Source organism: Odontesthes bonariensis, chromosome 2 (genome assembly GCF_027942865.1).
Source record: "Odontesthes bonariensis isolate fOdoBon6 chromosome 2, fOdoBon6.hap1, whole genome shotgun sequence".
NCBI lineage: Eukaryota > Metazoa > Chordata > Actinopteri > Atheriniformes > Atherinopsidae > Odontesthes > Odontesthes bonariensis.
In genome coordinates this window covers 30,160,295-30,180,379 of record NC_134507.1, presented here as the reverse complement: position 1 = coordinate 30,180,379, position 20,085 = coordinate 30,160,295, and the positions used below count along the sequence as shown (strand labels likewise).

Genomic DNA, 20,085 nt, shown 5'->3' with positions numbered 1-20,085 from the left:
TGGAACTCGGCTCACAGGACGCAGCAGGGGGTAAGAAAATGTTCATAAATAATATTGCTAGTATGGGATGTCATACAGCTTCATGTCAAAAGAGGCAAACTATCCCTTTAAATGACACGGGCTGATATGAAAGTTATCTCTACAAGACAAACAAATTGCAGTTTCAGCTGTTAGACCTCGACAGAAGTAAAAATCTGATGCGTTGATATGTCGGGTTCTCCAAAATCTGACATTTTCAGCTTGAGCCCGTTCTTGGAAAGGCTTTAAGAACACTGAGAAACTGATCATGAGCGTTCAAGAAAAGAGAGTTATCTCGTGATCTCAAAAACCATTGGTAAATTAACTTGTTATCTCGAGAAAACGATCAGAAAAAAGTTTATACGTACTACGTCCGCTCTGGGCTTCCATACTGCACTGAATTTGAGTATGATAAGATTTTTTTCGAATTCAAGTTGAGCTCATTTGGTTTATGGGTAGTTCCTGCCAAGACCACTGGGGCTGATTAATCAGAGCCCCTTCTGGGAGGTTCGTCCTCTCAGTAAAAACGCCTGTAATCAAGCAGCAGCCCACCAGCTGTGCCGTCACAAATTAAAGAATGATGATGAGGTTAATGGGTAATGACTCCACTCTGTCCACCAGCATGGAGGAGCAGGACCTGTCTCGGACAGAGTTCGACTCGTGTGATCAGTACTCCATGGCTGCAGAGAAGGACTCGGGCCGCTCCGACGTGTCCGACATCGGCTCCGACAACGTTTCCCTGGCCGATGAGGAGCAGCAGACACCTCGCGACTGCCCGGGCCACCGCTCCCTGCGCACCGCCGCCCTGTCCCTCAAGCTTCTGCGCAACCAGGAGGCTGACCAGCAGAGCGCCAGGCTGTTCGTTCAGTCTCTGGCCGCCCTGCTACCCCGGCTGCTGGGCCTGGCCGCCGCCGCCGAGGTGGACCTGTCGCTGCAGAACTTCTCCTCCACCTTCTGCTCCGGACTGCAGGCCGGTAAGACGGGGAGGAGGAGGGCAGGGCAGGTGTTCTGTGTGTTTGTTTGCTGAGAGTCTTTCCTGACATTTTTTGCATCCTTTCTCCCCTTTTTCCTTACTCTCTATTTCCTCTTTTTTTTTTTTAACCCTCATACCTGATTTAAAACACAACTTAATTTCTGAAAAGGGACATTTTTGCAGAAAAACTAAAAAGCTGTAAAAACTGATGTTGTAGCTCATCAATGACATATCCCAGACCTAATAATCTCCCATAGAACATTTCACTTTGCATTGCATATATTGAAAATACAGCAGTTTTTGTGTGTGTGTTTTTTTAACAGAAATTGGTGTTTACCTCACATACACTGATATTTAAAGGGTTAATTTTTTGAAAATAATTGAAAACTTGGTGGTTATGATCAGAACCGAAGTGGAAGAAAAGATTTATGAAGAAAAAAAAGTGGAAAAAAAATATTAACATATGGTATTTTGGTGATCATTTTAGAAGGGGACAAAAACGTCCCTTTTTAGAAATTAAGGAGTTTTTTTTTTTTTAAATCAGGCATAACAAAAAAAATTAAAAATCAATGTTGTTGCTAATCATTGACATATCCCAGACCATAATTATCCCTACTCAATATTTCCACTTTGCATTCCATATTTTGAAAATACTGGCACCTAAAGGCTTAAAATTTGGGCTAAAAAGTTGGCATCTAAAGGGTTAATTTTTTGAAAATAATTGAAAACTTGGTAGTTATGATCGGAACTGAAGTGGAATAAAAGATTTATGGGAAAAAATATTAATATGATGTTTTTAGGTCGTTTTAAAAGGGGACAAAAATGTCCCTTTTCAGAAATTAAGGAGTTTTTTTTCTACACAATGAAAAATTGCATTGTATATGATGTGTGTTTGAAATTGGAAAAAATAGTAGTAATATTAGAGTAGAAAGTACACCCCAAGTGGAGAAAAATGTCCCCTATCAGGGATTAGGGTTAATGAGATCTCTTCTGCTCAGGTGGGATTCGCTCTCCAGGCTTCGAATCGGGCGACTCTCTGAGCTGCCAGTCTCTGATGAACGCAGACGGCCTCTACCTGGTGTCGTACTACGCCCTGCTGCTCAACCTCAAACTCTGCTGCTGCGACTACTACAGGCGGCGAGCGCTCACCCCCGTCCTCAGTCTGGTGAGGCCCTGTGGCGAAGCCCGATCCTTCCAGAGTCCTACTGTGGTAACGTTTTCTGATGGTTTCTGTTCTCGCTGTGCAGAAGGGGTTTGTGCATCTGATCCAAAGCAGCGGCGTCCTCGTGGTTCTGTCTCAGGCCTGGATCGAGGAGCTTTATCACCAGATTTTAGAGCGCAACCTGCTGGCTGAGGCGGGGTACTGGGGGCCCCCGGAGGACCGCACACTGCCGCTCATCACCATGCTGACAGGTGCACCATTAGATCCACTGTGGCAGGGATAATGTTTCCTGTTGGGGAAAGTGTTTCCTGCAGGGGAAAGTGTTTCCTGCTGGGAAAGTGTTTCCTGCTGGGAAAGTGTTTCCTGCTGGGAAAGTGTTTCCTGCAGGGGAAAGTGTTTCCTGTTGGGGAAATGTTTCCTGCTGGAAAAGTGTTTCCTGCTGGGAAAGTGTTTCCTGCTGGGGAAATGTTTCCTGCAGGGGAAAGTGTTTCCTGTTGGGGAAGTGTTTCCTGCTGGGAAAATGTTTCCTGCTGGGAAAATGTTTCCTGCAGGGGAAAGTGTTTCCTGCTGGGGAAATGTTTCCTGCTGGGGAAATGTTTCCTGCTGGGAAAGTGTTTCCTGTTGGGGAAATGTTTCCTGCTGGGGAAATGTTTCCTGCAGGGGAAAGTGTTTCCTGCTGGGAAAATGTTTCCTGCAGGGGAAAGTGTTTCCTGCTGGGAAAATGTTTCCTGCTGGGAAAGTGTTTCCTGCTGGGAAAGTGTTTCCTGCTGGGGAAATGTTTCCTGCAGGGGAAAGTGTTTCCTGCTGGGAAAATGTTTCCTGCTGGGAAAGTGTTTCCTGCTGGGAAAATGTTTCCTGCTGGGGAAATGTTTCCTGCAGGGGAAAGTGTTTCCTGCAGGGGAAAGTGTTTCCTGTTGGGGAAATGTTTCCTGCTGGGGAAATGTTTCCTGCTGGGAAAGTGTTTCCTGCTGGGAAAATGTTTCCTGCTGGGAAAATGTTTCCTGCAGGGGAAAGTGTTTCCTGCTGGGAAAATGTTTCCTGCTGGGAAAATGTTTCCTGCTAGGGAAATGTTTCCTGCTGGGAAAATGTTTCCTGCTGGGAAAGTGTTTCCTGCTGGGAAAATGTTTCCTGCTGGGAAAGTGTTTCCTGCTGGGAAAATGTTTCCTGCTGGGAAAGTGTTTCCTGCTGGGAAAATGTTTCCTGCTGGGAAAGTGTTTCCTGCTGGGGAAATGTTTCCTGCTGGCAAAGTGTTTCCTGCTGGGGAAATGTTTCCTGCTGGGAAAATATTTCCTGCAGGGGAAAGTGTTTCCTGCTGGGAAAATGTTTCCTGCTGGGGAAATGTTTCCTGCTGGGAAAGTGTTTCCTGCTGGGAAAGTCTTTCCTGCTGGGAAAATGTTTCCTGCTGGGAAAGTGTTTCCTGCTGGGAAAGTGTTTCCTGCTGGGAAAGTGTTTCCTGCTGGGGAAATGTTTCCTGCTGGGAAAGTGTTTCCTGCTGGGAAAGTGTTTCCTGCTGGGAAAGTGTTTCCTGCTGGGAAAGTGTTTCCTGCTGGGGAAAGTGTTTCCTGCTGGGGAAATGTTTCCTGCTGGCAAAGTGTTTCCTGCTGGGGAAATGTTTCCTGTTGGGGAAATGCTTCCTGCAGGGGAAAGTGTTTCCTGCTGGGGAAATGTTTCCTGTTGGGGAAATGTTTCCTGTTGGGGAAATGTTTCCTGCTGGGAAAGTGTTTCCTGCTGGGGAAATGTTTCCTGTTGGGGAAATGCTTCCTGCAGGGGAAAGTGTTTCCTGCTGGGGAAATGTTTCCTGTTGGGGAAATGTTTCCTGTTGGGGAAATGTTTCCTGTTGGGGAAATGGTTCCTGCTGGGAAATGTTTCCTGTAGGGGAAATGTTTCCTGTTGGGGAAATGGTTCCTGCTGGGAAATGTTTCCTGCTGGGAAATGTTTCCTGTAGGGGAAATGTTTCCTGTTGGGGAAATGTTTCCTGTTGGGGAAATGGTTCCTGCTGGGAAATGTTTCCTGCTGGGAAATGTTTCCTGCTGGGGAAATGTTTCCTGCTGGGGAAATGGTTCCTGCAGGGGAAAGTGTTTCCTGCTGGGAAAATGTTTCCTGCTGGGGAAATGTTTCCTGCTGGGAAAGTGTTTCCTGCTGGGAAAGTGTTTCCTGCTGGGAAAATGTTTCCTGCTGGGAAAGTGTTTCCTGCTGGGAAAGTGTTTCCTGCTGGGAAAGTGTTTCCTGCTGGGAAAGTGTTTCCTGCTGGGGAAATGTTTCCTGCTGGGAAAGTGTTTCCTGCTGGGAAAGTGTTTCCTGCTGGGAAAGTGTTTCCTGCTGGGAAAGTGTTTCCTGCTGGGAAAATGTTTCCTGCTGGGGAAAGTGTTTCCTGCTGGGGAAATGTTTCCTGCTGGCAAAGTGTTTCCTGCTGGGGAAATGTTTCCTGTTGGGGAAATGCTTCCTGCAGGGGAAAGTGTTTCCTGCTGGGGAAATGTTTCCTGTTGGGGAAATGTTTCCTGTTGGGGAAATGTTTCCTGCTGGGAAAGTGTTTCCTGCTGGGGAAATGTTTCCTGTTGGGGAAATGCTTCCTGCAGGGGAAAGTGTTTCCTGCTGGGGAAATGTTTCCTGTTGGGGAAATGTTTCCTGTTGGGGAAATGGTTCCTGCTGGGAAATGTTTCCTGTTGGGGAAATGTTTCCTGTTGGGGAAATGGTTCCTGCTGGGAAATGTTTCCTGTAGGGGAAATGTTTCCTGTTGGGGAAATGGTTCCTGCTGGGAAATGTTTCCTGCTGGGAAATGTTTCCTGTAGGGGAAATGTTTCCTGTTGGGGAAATGTTTCCTGTAGGGGAAATGGTTCCTGCTGGGAAATGTTTCCTGCTGGGAAATGTTTCCTGTAGGGGAAATGTTTCCTGTTGGGGAAATGTTTCCTGTTGGGGAAATGGTTCCTGCTGGGAAATGTTTCCTGCTGGGAAATGTTTCCTGCTGGGGAAATGTTTCCTGCTGGGGAAATGGTTCCTGCTGGGGAAATGTTTCCTGCTGGGAAAATTTTTCCTGCTGCAATTCCTCACAATAAGTTCCACTTTGTTTCATTATGGTCTGAATGATATTTAATGACTAATAGTTTCAGAATGACATCATTCTTCCCCTCCATTGCCTTTCCTTTTCCACTCCTCTTCTTCTCCTCTTCATCTCCTCTTCACCTCCTCTTTCTCTCTTCTTCTTCTCCTCTCCCTCTCCTTTTCCACCCCTCTTCCTCTGCTCTTTCTCTCCTCTTCCACCCCTGTTCCTCTCCTCTTCCTCTCCTCTTTCCTCTCCTCTCCTCCTCTCAGATATTGACGGCCTGGGCAGCAGCGCAATTGGCGGTCAGCTGATCAGGAGGCCATCCAGCCAGTTGTCACTCAGCTGTGACAAGACTAGCAGTGATGCTATGATGGCAGGTTTGTAACTTTAAAGGGATAGTTCGCCTCTTTTGACATGAAGCTGTATGACATCCCATACTAGCAATATCATTTATGAACATCTTCTTACCCCCTGCTGCGTCCTGTGAGCAGAGTTCCAGCCTCGTTTTGGCGTTGATGAAGGTAGTCCGGCTAGTTGGCTGGGGTTTAAAAAATAAAGCGTTTTGCTTCTCAAAACAATATGTGTTCTGACTCCTGTCAGTGACTGGGAAAGTTAAGTTTCCCCCTGGTGGTGATTTTCGGTTATTGCTGCATTGATTACCGGCTGCTTCCAGTGTTCATGCATAAGCTACAAGTGCTCCACCACAGAGAGTTGGTTGTCTGAGCCTTGGAGTGGAACCAACATTTTACAAATAAAAATATAACAGAAGATTCAGTAAAGCAACCTCAGTTAAACTACTGGTCTCTCATTTTGTTCGCTATCTGTCAGCCAGGACAGAATAGTAAAATGTTGACCACTCAGCGGGGAAAGGCAACTGAACAGCTGTGAACAGCACGCAGAAGCATAGCAAGATGAGTGACCAAGAAGAACGTCGGTCTCAGCTGGAGACGAGGTCTCGAGTCTCAGCTTCCCACAAATCATCCAGAGCTTCAACCCGGACATCAGTCAGCGCCGCTGCAACAAGGGCTAGAGCTAAGGCAGAAGCAGCAAAAATTAAGGTATCCTTTGCAGAAAAGGAGGCAGCCATGATGAAAGAAAAGGCTTCAATAGAAGCAAGTCTTCATGTGTTAAAACAAGAGAAAGAAGCTACTGCAGCATCTAAAGAGGCAGCAATATTCGAAGAAGCAGCAGCAGCAGTCAACTATGTGGAAGAATCCGCTCTTCGTGAGTTACAGGATTTAGCTCTTGAAGATCCAATAAAACGCACCAAAGACTATGTAGAAACGCAGCCATTTGATAAACATGCTCCACAGGAGTTTCAAGTTGCTATGTCACTTCCACCAATCTTACATCATAAATCAGTGATGACCCGACCCTCTAGTAAGGCACAAGATTCACTGTATGAGTCATTTAAGGATGAAGACGAGCACAAACCCATTGCTGGTGAAGGCTACACACCTCCCCCTGTCCCGAGGGTATTTTTCCCAAAGCAAGAGTATTCACCTGTGACTCCTGACCCCCAAAATAAATCACCTACGGTTACATTTCAAGCTCCTCATCTGGCACAGAGTAATAAATACTCACCTTCAACTCCTCAAACAACAGATTTAGCTCAGTATCTTATGAGAAAAGAGATGGTGAGCTCTGGACTCCTTGCCTTTGATGATTGCCCAGAAAATTACTGGGCATGGAAAGTGTCTTTCCTAGCAGCTACAAGGGAACTGAACCTATCTGATCAGGAAGAGCTCAACCTTCTGGTCAAATGGCTGGGGCCCGAATCATCAGCTCAAGCCAAGCGGATAAGGTCAGTACATGTTAATAAGCCTAGAGCAGGTGTCTTCATGGTATGGGAGCGTTTGGAGGAAACATACGGAAGCCCGGAGGTGATTGAAAGTGCTCTCCTAGAAAAACTAGATACTTTCCCAGCTATCTCAAACAAAGACACACACAAACTCAGGGAATTAGGTGACTTGTTAAAAGAGCTGGAAGCCGCAAAGGCTGAAGGATTCTTGCCTGGACTCATGTTTCTAGATACGGCAAGAGGTGTGAACCCAATAGTCGAAAAGCTTCCTTTCACCATGCGGGAACGCTGGATCACACAGGGATCCAAGTATAAGAAAGATTATCAAGTCCCTTTCCCACCATTCAGCTTTTTTGTCAGCTTTGTATGTTCCCAGGCTAAAACCCGCAACGACCCCAGTTTTGCATTTAACATCTCCTCTACTCCCAGCCAACACAAGTTAGGAAAAGTACCAAAATACTTTCCAAAATCAACTGTGACAGTAAGGAAAACTGAAGTCGCTGCAGCAATCAGTGTGCCGCAGGTTAACACAGCCATCAGGAAAGAAGAACCGGACAAGCAATGTCCTATACATAATAAACCTCACCCGCTATCAAAATGCCGTGGGTTCCGAGGAAAGCATCTTGATGAGAGGAAGACCTACTTAAAGGAGAATTCAATCTGTTTTCGATGTTGTGCCAGCACCAAGCATATGGCTAAAGATTGCAGGACCACGCTTAAATGCATAGAGTGTGAAAGTGAAAAACATATCTCAGCGTTGCATCCTGGTCCAGCTCCATGGTCGTTTGGTGGGCAGGCTGAACACTCACCTGAGGACAAGCAAAGCGGGGAGAATGAAGACCTTGTACCTCCTATGGTCACCTCCAAATGCACCAAGATATGTGGCGGCGCCCCCAAGCCAAGATCCTGTTCAAAAATCTGCTTGGTTAAGGTTTCCCACGCTGACCATCCAAGTAAGTCTCACAGAGTGTACGCAGTACTAGATGACCAAAGCAACCGGTCTTTAGTAAAATCAGAGTTCTTCAGTCTATTGGACATTAACAGCAGTGCATCCCCCTACACTCTGAAGACATGCTCCGGCACAATGGAGACTGCAGGGAGGAAAGCGAGTAACATCGTAGTGGAGTCACTTGACGGGAAAACCAAGGTGACACTTCCCACCTTGTTGGAGTGTAACTATCTGCCTGATGACAGATCTGAGATCCCAACTCCTGAGTGCACCCAATATTTTCCTCACCTCAGACCAGTGGCTGATAAGATCCCTCCAATTGACACTAGTGCTCCCATCCTGCTGCTGCTAGGCAGGGATATTTTGAGCTTGCACAAGGTACGTGAACAGCGTAATGGGCCTCACAACTCGCCATATGCCCAGCGTCTTGACCTTGGCTGGGTCATAGTTGGGGAGTTATGCTTAGGTGGCGCTCACAAGACAGAGGTAGTCAACGCCTACAAGACGCATGTCCTCCAAAATGGACGCTCCTCTTTCCTTAAGCCATGCACCAATAGCATCCATATAAAGGAGAAGCTTAAAGGTCCAACCCAGTGCAGTCTTCAAACAGCATCTCACACTGAGCAAATATCTCAGGAGACATGTAAAGATGGTCTGGGGGAAAGTGTGTTTCAGAAAACACCTGAAGATGACAAACCAGCCATGTCAGTGGATGACAACAATTTTCTGAGGATAATGGAAAAGGAGGTGCATATGGACAATGAAAACCACTGGGTGGCACCGCTACCTTTTCGTACACCTCGAAAGCCCCTTCTAAATAACAGAGAACAGGCCTCCCAGAGACTCGCCTCTCTCCAGCGCTCATTCAGGAAAAAACCTGAGATGAAAGAGCACTTCTTTGACTTCATGCAGAAGGTCATTGACAACCACCAGGCAGAGCAAGCTCCTCAACTAGAGCCGGGGAAGGAATGTTGGTATTTGCCGACTTTTGGGGTTTACCATCCCCAGAAACCTGGAAAAATAAGAGTCGTTTTTGATTCCAGCGCTGAGTACAAGGGAACGTCATTGAATGATATGCTTCTCAGTGGACCCAACCTCAACAACACGCTAATTGGTGTTCTACTAAGATTCAGAAGGGAGCAAATAGCTGTCACAGCCGATGTAGAACAGATGTTCTATGGGTTCAAGGTCAGAGAGGACCACCGAAATTTCCTTCGGTTTCTGTGGTACAAAGATAATGATCCAGACAAGGAGATCGTTGATTACTGGATGACTGTGCACGTGTTCGGGAACAGCCCATCCCCAGCTGTAGCAACATATGGGCTGAGGAAAGCTGCAGAACAGGGAGAGACTGAACATGGTACAGACGCAAGGCATTTCATCTTCAGGAATTTTTATGTCGACGATGGACTCGCCTCAGTGGCCAAGGAGGTTGAAGCTATCAATCTTCTGCAGCGAACCAAGGCTCTGCTAGCTGAATCTAACTTAAGACTTCACAAGATAGCTTCCAATAGCTCAAAGGTCATGGAGGCTTTTCCTATGGAAGAACGATCAAGTGACTTTAAGGATCTAGATTTGGGAGCAGACCCCTTGCCCCTCCAGAGAAGTTTGGGTTTAAGCTGGGAACTCCAGACAGACAGTTTCACCTTCAGAGTGGCAAGAGATGTTAAACCATTTACTCGAAGAGGCATGCTGTCCACAGTAAATAGTCTTTATGATCCCCTTGGATTCGCTTCCCCCATCACAGTGCAAGGCAAAGCATTGGTGAGAGACGTTTCTTCAGAGCAGTATGAGTGGGACACGCCTCTCCCACCAGAGAAAGAGACACAGTGGAAAGCATGGACCAACTCCTTAATTGAGCTAGAACAGGTTTGCATTCAGAGAGCATACATTCCAGTCTCTATGTCATGTTCTAAATGGACAGAACTATGTGTTTTTGCAGATGCTTCGACCATGGCTATAGCTGCTGTAGCCTTCCTGCGTGTCTTGGATTCAGAGGGAAAATGGCATGTAGGGTTTGTGATGGGAAAGTCAAAGCTAGCTCCTTACCCCATGCACACTGTACCTCGCCTGGAGTTGTGCGCAGCAGTCTTGGCAGTCGAGCTGGCAGAAGTGATCCAATCTGAAATAGATATTGAGCTGCAAGCAGTCAAGTTCTTCACAGATAGTCGCATCGTGCTGGGCTACATCCACAACAGTTCACGAAGGTTTTATACCTATGTAGCCAACCGAGTAGCTCGTATTCGAAGCTCTACTGAACCAAAACAGTGGCAGTATGTGTTGACTGACCAAAACCCTGCAGACCAGGGAACCAGGCCAATTTCAGCAGCTTACCTGTCCTCATCCAGTTGGTTGCTTGGTCCCCCTTTTCTCAGGCAGTTAAACCAAGGTCAAGATGATGAAGCAGAACCATTTGAGCTTGTAAACCCAGACAAAGACAAAGACGTTCGGGCCCAAGTCACCTCTCTTTTAACCAAGGTCACAGATCATTCTCTTGGATCCACAAGATTTGAACGCTTCTCTACTTGGAAGAGTCTAGTAAGAGGTGTGGCATTTCTCATTCATGTAGTCAAGTCATTCTCAAGAGAGGCTAAGACTGAAAGTTGTAAGGGATGGCATCAATGCAATCAGCTGCTCACCACAGAGCGTTCTCAAGCGAAGATGGATATCTTCAAGGCTGTGCAGGAGGATGTGTATAAAGAGGAGCTGAAATGCTTAACTCAAGGTACCAAAGTGCGCTGCCAAAGTCCCCTTGCGAAGCTGGATCCCTTCATTGACAAGAGCGGATTGATTAGAGTTGGAGGTCGGATAAACAGGGCAGATTTGGAAGACCAAGAGAAACATCCACTCATCCTGCCAGCTGGCCATCATGTAACCACTCTCGTGGTCCGACACTATCATGATAAAGTAGCCCACCAAGGTCGCCACTTCACAGAGGGTGCATTGCGCACCGCTGGTGTCTGGATAGTAGGAGGGAGGAGGCTTGTCTCTGGTATCATATTCAAATGTGTCATCTGTAAGAAGTTAAGAGGCAAGAGAGAAGTTCAAAAGATGTCTGATCTGCCGGCTGACCGGCTGGAAATGGACCCGCCTTTTACTCATGTCGGGCTAGACGTTTTCGGTCCATGGAGTGTCAACACTCGACGGACACGAGGTGGAGCTGCTGAGAGCAAGAGGTGGGCGGTCATTTTTGCTTGTTTAAGTACAAGAGCTGTGCACCTTGAAGTTATTGAAACCATGTCAACCTCGAGTTTCATCAACGCCTTGAGGCGCTTTCTATCCATACGTGGACCTGTCAAACACCTAAGGTCAGACAGAGGAACAAATTTCATCGGTGCTTGCAGAGAACTTAAGGTTAACACAGACGATTCTGAGATCAAGAACTACCTGCAAGAGCAGGGATGTACATGGACCTTTAATGCTCCCCATTCCTCACACATGGGAGGAGCTTGGGAGAGACTTATAGGAGTGGCAAGACGCATCCTGGATGGACTGCTAGTAAAGGATGGTGCTACCAGACTGTCTCATGAAGTGCTATCAACCTTGATGGCCGAGGTTATGGCCATTATGAACGCTCGACCACTGGTTCCAGTCTCATATGATGCAGAGATACCTGAAATGCTCTCACCTGCCACCCTGCTCACCCAGAAGGCGAGTATTACTCCTGCACCTCTAGGAGACTTTGAATTGGACCATCTGTGCAAGGTGCAATGGCGCCAGGTCCAGAGCTTGGCAGACTCCTTCTGGAAAAGGTGGAGATTGGAGTACCTGGCAACACTTCAACCACGGAGGAAATGGACCTCAGAGAAGCCTGACCTCCAGGAAGGGGACATTGTTTTGATAAAGGACGTTCAAGCGAAACGCAACGAGTGGCCTCTTGGACGGATAGTTAAGGCCATTGCCAGCTCAGACTGCAAAGTCCGTAAGGTCGTAGTGAAGATTCTTAGGCTGCGGCTACACGGAAACGTTTTTCACTGTAAACGATACTTTTTCTTATCGTTTCGCTGTCGCGGCCACACGGAGCCGGCGTTCCCACTACCCCAAAACGATAGTTTTTGAAAACGGGTTCCAGAGTGGGAAAGTTTGAAAACGGCCTCGTTTCGTTTCCATTGTTACAGCTAAAACGTTTTTGCGTCAGTCACACGTTGACGCTGTGAGCCAATTTTAACACTTCTCTATTGTCTCACAGCGTGGCGTGACACAGTGGCGTGTGAACTGCATCGTTTCATCGTTTTCGTCTGGACCAGCAGCGCGTTTCCGTGTGGTCGCAAGAATTTTCGAACCCGTTTTCAAAAAAAACCTCGTTTCGTTTTCGTGTAGCCGTAGCCTTAGTCAAGGGGTAATTAAAGAGTATCTTAGACCCATCAGTGATGTTGTTTTACTTATGCCGCAGAAGAAAGAGTAAACAGTGGTATAACAATTGTATACCAAGCGGGGAGTGTTCTGACTCCTGTCAGTGACTGGGAAAGTTAAGTTTCCCCCTGGTGGTGATTTTCGGTTATTGCTGCATTGATTACCGGCTGCTTCCAGTGTTCATGCATAAGCTACAAGTGCTCCACCACAGAGAGTTGGTTGTCTGAGCCTTGGAGTGGAACCAACATTTTACAAATAAAAATATAACAGAAGATTCAGTAAAGCAACCTCAGTTAAACTACTGGTCTCTCATTTTGTTCGCTATCTGTCAGCCAGGACAGAATAATATGCGTTCAAAAGAGTAATACATTTGCATCACAAAATCGTTCTCCAGGAAAAAGTCAGACCTCACAATCGCTTGGCCCTATTTTCTCTCCCTTCGTATCACTGCCTGCTGTGCAGACCAAGCAGACCGAGGAGCAGACCGAGCAGCAAACACCATAACAGGCGCGGCTGTCGGCAGGCGGCAGCACGCAGTGATACGAAGGGAGAGAAAATAGGGCCAAACGATTGTGAGGTCCGACATTTTCTGGATGAACGATTTCTTCAAAACCATGACGGAGACATTACAATGATCAGTTGGTTGATATATTAAAAGATTCGAACAGCAACTTGCATCACGAGTTAATATCAGAAATGTTGTTTCGCTTGGAAAGGAAACATGTTCACATGTGGATGTCCACGTTAACTGATTAACTCATCAAATAATAATTAAATTAGATTTTAATTGTTTCCTTAGTTTGCTTCTAACTGGTTTAAATGGATCAACTTGTGCCATTCGTTCACACGATTCCCTTTTAAGGCGAGACACTACAGGTGAACAGGATAATATTTTAAAATAATAGATATCACCATGAAACTTCCTCAGTTGATTACTTATACAAGTATGAAAAAAAAGTAATACAGGTTTTAGAAATTTGTATGTTTAATTATGCATTATCTCATTAAATATGCGCACATTTGCATATATTTCCGGAAGATGGATCTGAACATATGATAAAGCCAGGTGCAAAATTACAGAGGGATATCAGGCTATCTGCTTTCATTTTCTAGGAAATCAAAATCTACTGTCCATAGCCTAAAAAACATCAATTTCCGCCATATTTTTTTTATTATAATGTCACATAAATCAGGCCAGGAATGATTTATCAACAAATCCTTCTGTAAATATCTTCAGAATACTGCTAAGTGTATAACTGGAAAGTTTGGTGTCAGTAGGTGCTCCACAGGCTGAGATATTGATACTGGAAAAATACAAAGAACTGATTTTGAGAAAACAGCATTTAAAGATTTAAATAGGGGAACTCAATCCCCCTAAACAAAATGTAATAAAATAAAAATTTTAATTTATGTTTTCAACGTTTTCTTTATAGCAGGTTGAAAGAACACGTATTGAAGGACTAGAGTGTCACAAAATCTCAAAATTGACCACTGCATTTTTGCCTGCCGTGTCTCGCCTTAAAGAGAAACTCATCTTCCAGATAATGCGACCGTAATGTCCCTAAAAGGATGAAAGCGCGTGAAAATGAAAACTGACGGCGGTTGAATTAGCGAGTCTGACTGGGCGTCCGTGCACAGAGAAGGAAACAAAGACGACAGGAATGACAGATAAAAGGGCAGATGTGCACACGCATGATGTCATGGGAAGAATGAGTCAGCATCCACCTGCGCAAGGATCAGGGGTTGGCTGCTGTTGCCGTGGCAACTGCTGCTGACTCAGCCTTGATGACATCGTTTTTCAATAACACAGTTTGACTTTCATACCTAAAGATGAAAGAAAACAAAGCCGTGATAGTTTGTGCTGCTTTATTTCAAAGTGTCTGTTTTTTCTCCGTTTTGTCATCCAGGCGCCGTGTTCGCTCGCTTCATCCTCACCGGCGTGTGGAAGAACCTGATCGACGTGCTGTCCATGCCGCTGACGGGTCGCATGGCGGGCAGCTCCAAGGGCCTGGCCTTCATGCTGGGAGCCGAAGGCCTCAAAGTGCAGAGTCAGCGGGAGAGAGACGCCATCTGCCTGAGTTTGGACGGCCTGCGCAAAGCCGCCGCGCTCAGCTGCGCCCTGGGTGGGTCAGACGGGTTTTACGTGTCTCTGCCGTCACCCGTTAATCAGCTGATGTTGATGTTTTTATGGGTTATTTTAATTTCTACCTTTTCTAGGTTTAAAGGTTAGAAAGCATCATTGTTCATGTGTCTGTAAACCAGTGAAATCATGAAAAAAGCTGCAATCCATCAGGAGTTAAAGGTTTTTTAGGATCTTTGATGCGTAGCTAGTGTCTGATGTCTCCTCTCCTCTGATTGGTCCTCGTCGGGTTTGTTTAATAAAAGGATCATTTAAATTATTGTCAGTAAAAGACTGTTCAGTCAAGCTGGACTTCCTTTCATTTCACATACAAACAGGAAGTTTCTTTGACTGTTGATTCCTTTTCCAATATCACCAACATATTTCTGATACTTTTCCTGTTACCATTTAACCAATCGAACCGTTATTACTAGGGCTGGGCGAGTTAACTCGTTATTATCGCGTTAACTCGTTAGTTATTTAACGCTGATAAATATTTTATCACACGTTAACGCAGGTTTTTTTTTTTTTAATATAATTTTTGGGGGTTTTTGTGCCTTTAATGGATAGGAAAGTTCAGATAGACAGGAAGCAGGGGGCAGAGAGAGGGGGAACAACACGCACCACAGGGCCGTCTGATGAGGGACTCGAACCGGGGCCAGCTGCAGCGAGGACTATAGCCTCTGTACATGGGGCGCCTGTTCAACCCACTATGCCACGGACCACCCCTATTTATTATTTATTTTATTATTGTAAAAGTCTGTTGCTGTCTGCTGTGGAACCGGAAAAGAAAGTAATCGGCGGATCCACCAAACATGGAGAAGGGTACGGAACTTTTACTCGGCCATTTTCATTTTAAAGTTCTTCCAGACGGCGGAGTCGACGGAACCAAAGTCATCTGTAAACACTGCCAAGTTGAATTGTCTTCTCACTGTAGTAGTTCCAGTCTAAAATATCACTTAAAGGCAAAACACACAACTGATAGCAGCAAGCAGGGCTGGACTGGTGTTTTTGCGTACAAATGCGATTAATCGTGATTAATCAGGGAAATCATGTGATTAATCACGATTAAACATTTTAATCGTTGCCCAGCCCTCGTTATTACAGCTCTTACTTCTATTGTTACTCCATACTGTAACAATCACTGACTGGAATATTTTATACAGCCTAAACTGTCTTTGTGGACATTTGGGACAATTTAATTGAATTTCTGCTGACAGTTTGCACTCAGAAGTTTGGATGAGAAGCGAGACTAAGAGATGGAAAATGAATGAAACTCAAAGCGTGTGCACACTGTGTGCTTCTGTGTTTGTCAGGTGTGGCCGCCAACTGTGCATCAGCTCTAGCCCAGATGGCTGCTGCTTCCTGTGTGCAGGAAGAGAAGGACGAGAAGGAGGCGGCAGAGATGGGAGACGCCATCACACAAGGTGCCGAGTCACAAACGCAGTTTTCAGCTTTGCACAAACGTTCATCGCCTGAAACAAAGAGAAGGATATATTTCATAGCTTAGGAACAATATAGATATGTCTCAGTTGTGCTCTGTGATTCTCTGCAAAGATGTTGACTAAGAAATGGATCAACGCTGACATCTAGTGGCAACTTTAGGAAACTACAAGCACATCTAAAGAAAAATCTTCTGTATTTGTTGAGAAGCAAAGTCGATTCTTACAAATATCTCACAATTTCTGTAATCTACCATTGCAGAAAAACTATAAAGCTGTAAAAACTGATGTTGTAGCTCATCAATGACATATCCCAGACCTAATAATCCCCCACAGAATATTTCACTTTGCATTGCATACATTGAAAATACAGCAGTTTTTGTGTGTGTGTTTTTTAACTGAAATTGGTGTTTACCTCCTATACACTAGTAGCCTGGCTGCCAGCCGAACTTAACCCCGCCCATAAAAGTTTTGGTCGGGAAGTTCGGTCTGGCTCTGCTCAGTTGGGAAATCATGAACCCAAAACTCTATCCAGCGGTATCAGACTCACATTCTGACTAGAATCGTGAGTATGACGTAGTCAGGCTAATACACTAGTATTTAAAGGGTTAATTTTTTGACAATAATTGAAAATTTGGTGGTTATGATCAGAATTAAAGTGGAAGAAAAGATTTATTTAAAAAAAAAAAAAAAAATTTAATATTAACGTATGGTATTTTGGGGATCATTTTAGAAGGGGACAAAAATGTCCCTTTTCAGAAATTAAGGAGTTTTTTTTCTACACAATGAAAAATTGCATTGTATATGATGTGTGTTTGAAATTTGAAAAAATAGTCAAAAATGCACAACTGGACCAAATATGATGAGTATCACTATTTCCATGGTGAAATTGGAGGAGAAAGTTTACCCCAAGTGGACAAAAATGTCCCCTATCAGGGATTAGGGTTAAACAGAAAGTTATGATGAACACACTTATTTAATTTGCATAACTGTCACTGCTCCAACAAGTTAACAAAAGCCATCTTTAATTCAGTCTGTGTGCAAATAATCCCACCGTTTCTGTAAATGATGAAGCCTGATCTGAACTGATGGTTGTTATACAAGCAGCACATATGGACCCAATCAGCCACATGGTGGCACTGTAACCATTTTGTTTTAGTGGCTACTAGTTCTGCTGTATTCACTCACAAAGAAACCTTCTGGACCTCTGAGACAAACCTTGTCAGGCCTTTAGTCTATGTATCACATTATTCTGTCTGGAAACTGATGGACCAAAACCTCTTGAGCCCAACATAAAGTGGGCTGCAGACACCTCGAATACATACGACAGATCTGTGGGACAGGATTTGACTAAATAACATACTCTGGGTACGAGAGCGAACCAAAATAAAGCGTAGAACGGTGATTGGTGCATTCAGGCAAGGCTTTTATTTAGTTTGAATTACTTGTCGACTGCTAGAACTCAACTCAACTCAACTTTATTTATAAAGCCCTTTAAAACAGCCGTGGCTGAAACAAAGTGCTGTGCATGAATAACAGCACAAAGTATAAGGCATAAAACACAAGAACAATATTAAAACAATAAAAACAATAACAGAAACAGAGTCTCATGCTGGGTTAAAAGCCAGGGAATAAAAATGGGTTTTAAGACCAGTTTTAAAAATGGACAGTGAAGGGGAACTTCATACAGACTTGACATTTGCCAGCATCACTCAAAATGTAGCGTAAACATAATAATGTGGTTTTAAATTGGCTTCATGGTGACATGAATCAGGTCAGTTATAGTTTCCAAGGCCACATCCCACCACAAAACTTTACAGGTTTTTTTGCTCGGAGCATTCAACAAGAAAGTATCCGAGATAATTAGGTAAATGAGCTAATTTGCTTTGTTATCCGGTTATTATCTAATAAGAGTCCAGTGGTTTGTGGCAGCATTGTGACCAAGACTTCCTTTGTGTTTGCATCCAGTGAAGCAGCGCGTTGAGCAGCGCCTGGAGCAGATGGGCCGTCCTCAGGGGGTCCGTCTCCACACGGCTCATGTGCTGTGTATGGACGCCATCCTGAATGTCGGGCTGGAAATGGGCAGCCACAACCATGACTGCTGGCCGCACGTCTTCAGGTACACAAACACATTTGTACGACAAAGATTTGAAGCTGAAACGCTGTGAAAAACGCACTGAAACTCGGTCCATCGTGCACACTTTTGCTCCCTCAGGGTGACCGAGTACATCAGCTCGCTGGAGCACAGCCACTTCAGCGACGGCTCGTCGCAGCCGTCCTCCCTGACCACCATCACTCAGCAGAGCCAGCAGATGGCCGGCGTGGACCTGGGGCTGGAGCTGAGCTGCGAGCCCAGCCCGGAGGCGGCCGAGCTGGGCCTGAGCCAGCCGGTCATCCAGCCGCTGTCCATCCAGGAGCTGCTGAGGGAGGGCAGCAGGGGAGGCCGAGGCCTGGACCTGAAGAGCGGCAGCCTGATGACCGGGACCAACGCCGCCAAGGCCGTGTGCACGCTGTCCACGCAGGCGGACAGGTAGGACCTCACAACCGCCCAAACAGACACAAATTAAAGACTTTAGTTCAGTGTTTATTAGGGCTGGGCAACGATTAAAATGTTTAATCGAATTAATCGCATGATTTCCCTGATTAATCACGATTAATCGCATTTGTACGCAAAATCCAAAAATGAATCCAAAAGTAGTGTATAGCTTTTAGCATTTAGTTTTATTTTAAATGTGCTGCCATATGAATGAAAGTGCCATAACATTTGTTGTGCAAACACACTTTTAACATCAGCATCTTTCTGTAGTTTTTATGTAGAAGCCTCGCTCCACTGTCTGTTTCCTTGAATGACTTGCTGCTATCAGTTGTGTGTTTTGCATTTAAGTGATATTTTAGACTGGAACTACTACGGTGAGAAGACAATTCAACTTGGCAGTGTTTACAGATGACTTTGGGTCTGTCGACTCCGCCGTCTGGAAGAACTTTAAAATGAAAATGACCGGGCATACCTGGCCTGATGATTCAGATTCAGATTCACTTTATTTCGTCACTTTGATGCACTGTGGGTACATACTATGTGAAAAACTTTGCGCTTGGAAGCTCCGATATACTAAAAACAAATAAAACATGTTAAAAACAACCTAAAACAATAAATAAATAAACATAGGCAAGCATATCAGTTTTCACTGTTGTTTAAAAGTCTGACAGCCTGTGGGGAAAAAAACTGTTCCTCAGTGTGCTGGTGCGCGTTGAGAGGATCTTGTATCCCTTCACCCTTTTGGATTTTAGCGGGAGAAAAAAGGTTTTTATGGGGGTGGGTGGGGTCTTTAATAATCCTCAGGGATTTGTTCAGGCAGCGCTGGGCGTAGAGGTCCTCCAGACTGGGCAGCTCACACCCGGTGATGTTCTTGGCAGTGCGAACAACCCTCCTCAACGCCTTGCGGTTTCTGTCCGTACAGCTGCCGTACCAGGATGTGAAGCTGCCTGTCAAGAGGCTCACTACTGTGCCTCTGTAGAAGTCCCTGATGGTGTTGGGGCTCAGGCCGAATTGCTTCAGGCGCCTGAGTCCATACAGGCGCTGTTGGGCCTTTCTGACAACTGCGGTCACATGGCAGTCCCAAGTCAGGTCCTTCTCAATGTTTACACCAAGGTATTTGAAGGTGTCCACCCTCTCCACCTCTGAGCCATTGATGGTGACTGGTTGTAGCTCCTCCTTCTTTTTCCTGTAGTCCACCACGATCTCTTTGGTCTTGCTGACATTCAGAGAGAGGTGATTGGCCATACACCACTGCTCCAAGATGGTCACCTCATCCCTGTAGGCCGACTCATCGCCGCCAGAAATCAGACCCACCACTTTCATAATGCTTCTCATAGTGTTAAAAATGTTTGTGTCTCCTGGTGCACATTGATCGTTTAAGGCAGTGATTCCCAACAAGGGGTTAGGGGGTACGTATACCACCAGAGGTACGCAAGCACACTGCAGGGGGTATGTGGAAAAATTAACAAATGTGTGCAGCACAGTCACATGGAGCATGAGTGAAGGGGTACTCATGGTATGACAAAAAGGCTTAAGGGGTACGCACGTCAAAAGCAGTTGGGAAACAGGCTTTTACAAAGTAAAAGCCTGTGAGCAACAGACTTTAACAAAATAAAAGCCTGTGAGCAGCAGACTTTTACAAAATAAAAGCCTGTGAGCAGCAGACTTTTACAAAATAAGAGCCTGTGAGCA

The 20,085-nt window shown here is 45.3% G+C and overlaps 1 protein-coding gene across 2 annotated transcripts in view; it reads left to right on the top strand.

The window, feature by feature from the left end:
* arfgef3 (ARFGEF family member 3) overlaps positions 1-20,085 on the top strand; it is a 99,660-nt gene that overhangs the window by 28,248 nt on the left and 51,327 nt on the right. For both annotated transcript variants that reach the window (XM_075481130.1, XM_075481120.1), the window contains exons 15-22: positions 640-992; positions 1,990-2,156; positions 2,239-2,404; positions 5,463-5,570; positions 14,204-14,419; positions 15,732-15,842; positions 17,826-17,976; positions 18,073-18,387. In XM_075481130.1, coding sequence (XP_075337245.1) covers positions 640-992; positions 1,990-2,156; positions 2,239-2,404; positions 5,463-5,570; positions 14,204-14,419; positions 15,732-15,842; positions 17,826-17,976; positions 18,073-18,387 — 1,587 coding nt within the window. The remainder of the gene's footprint in view (positions 1-639; positions 993-1,989; positions 2,157-2,238; positions 2,405-5,462; positions 5,571-14,203; positions 14,420-15,731; positions 15,843-17,825; positions 17,977-18,072; positions 18,388-20,085) is intronic.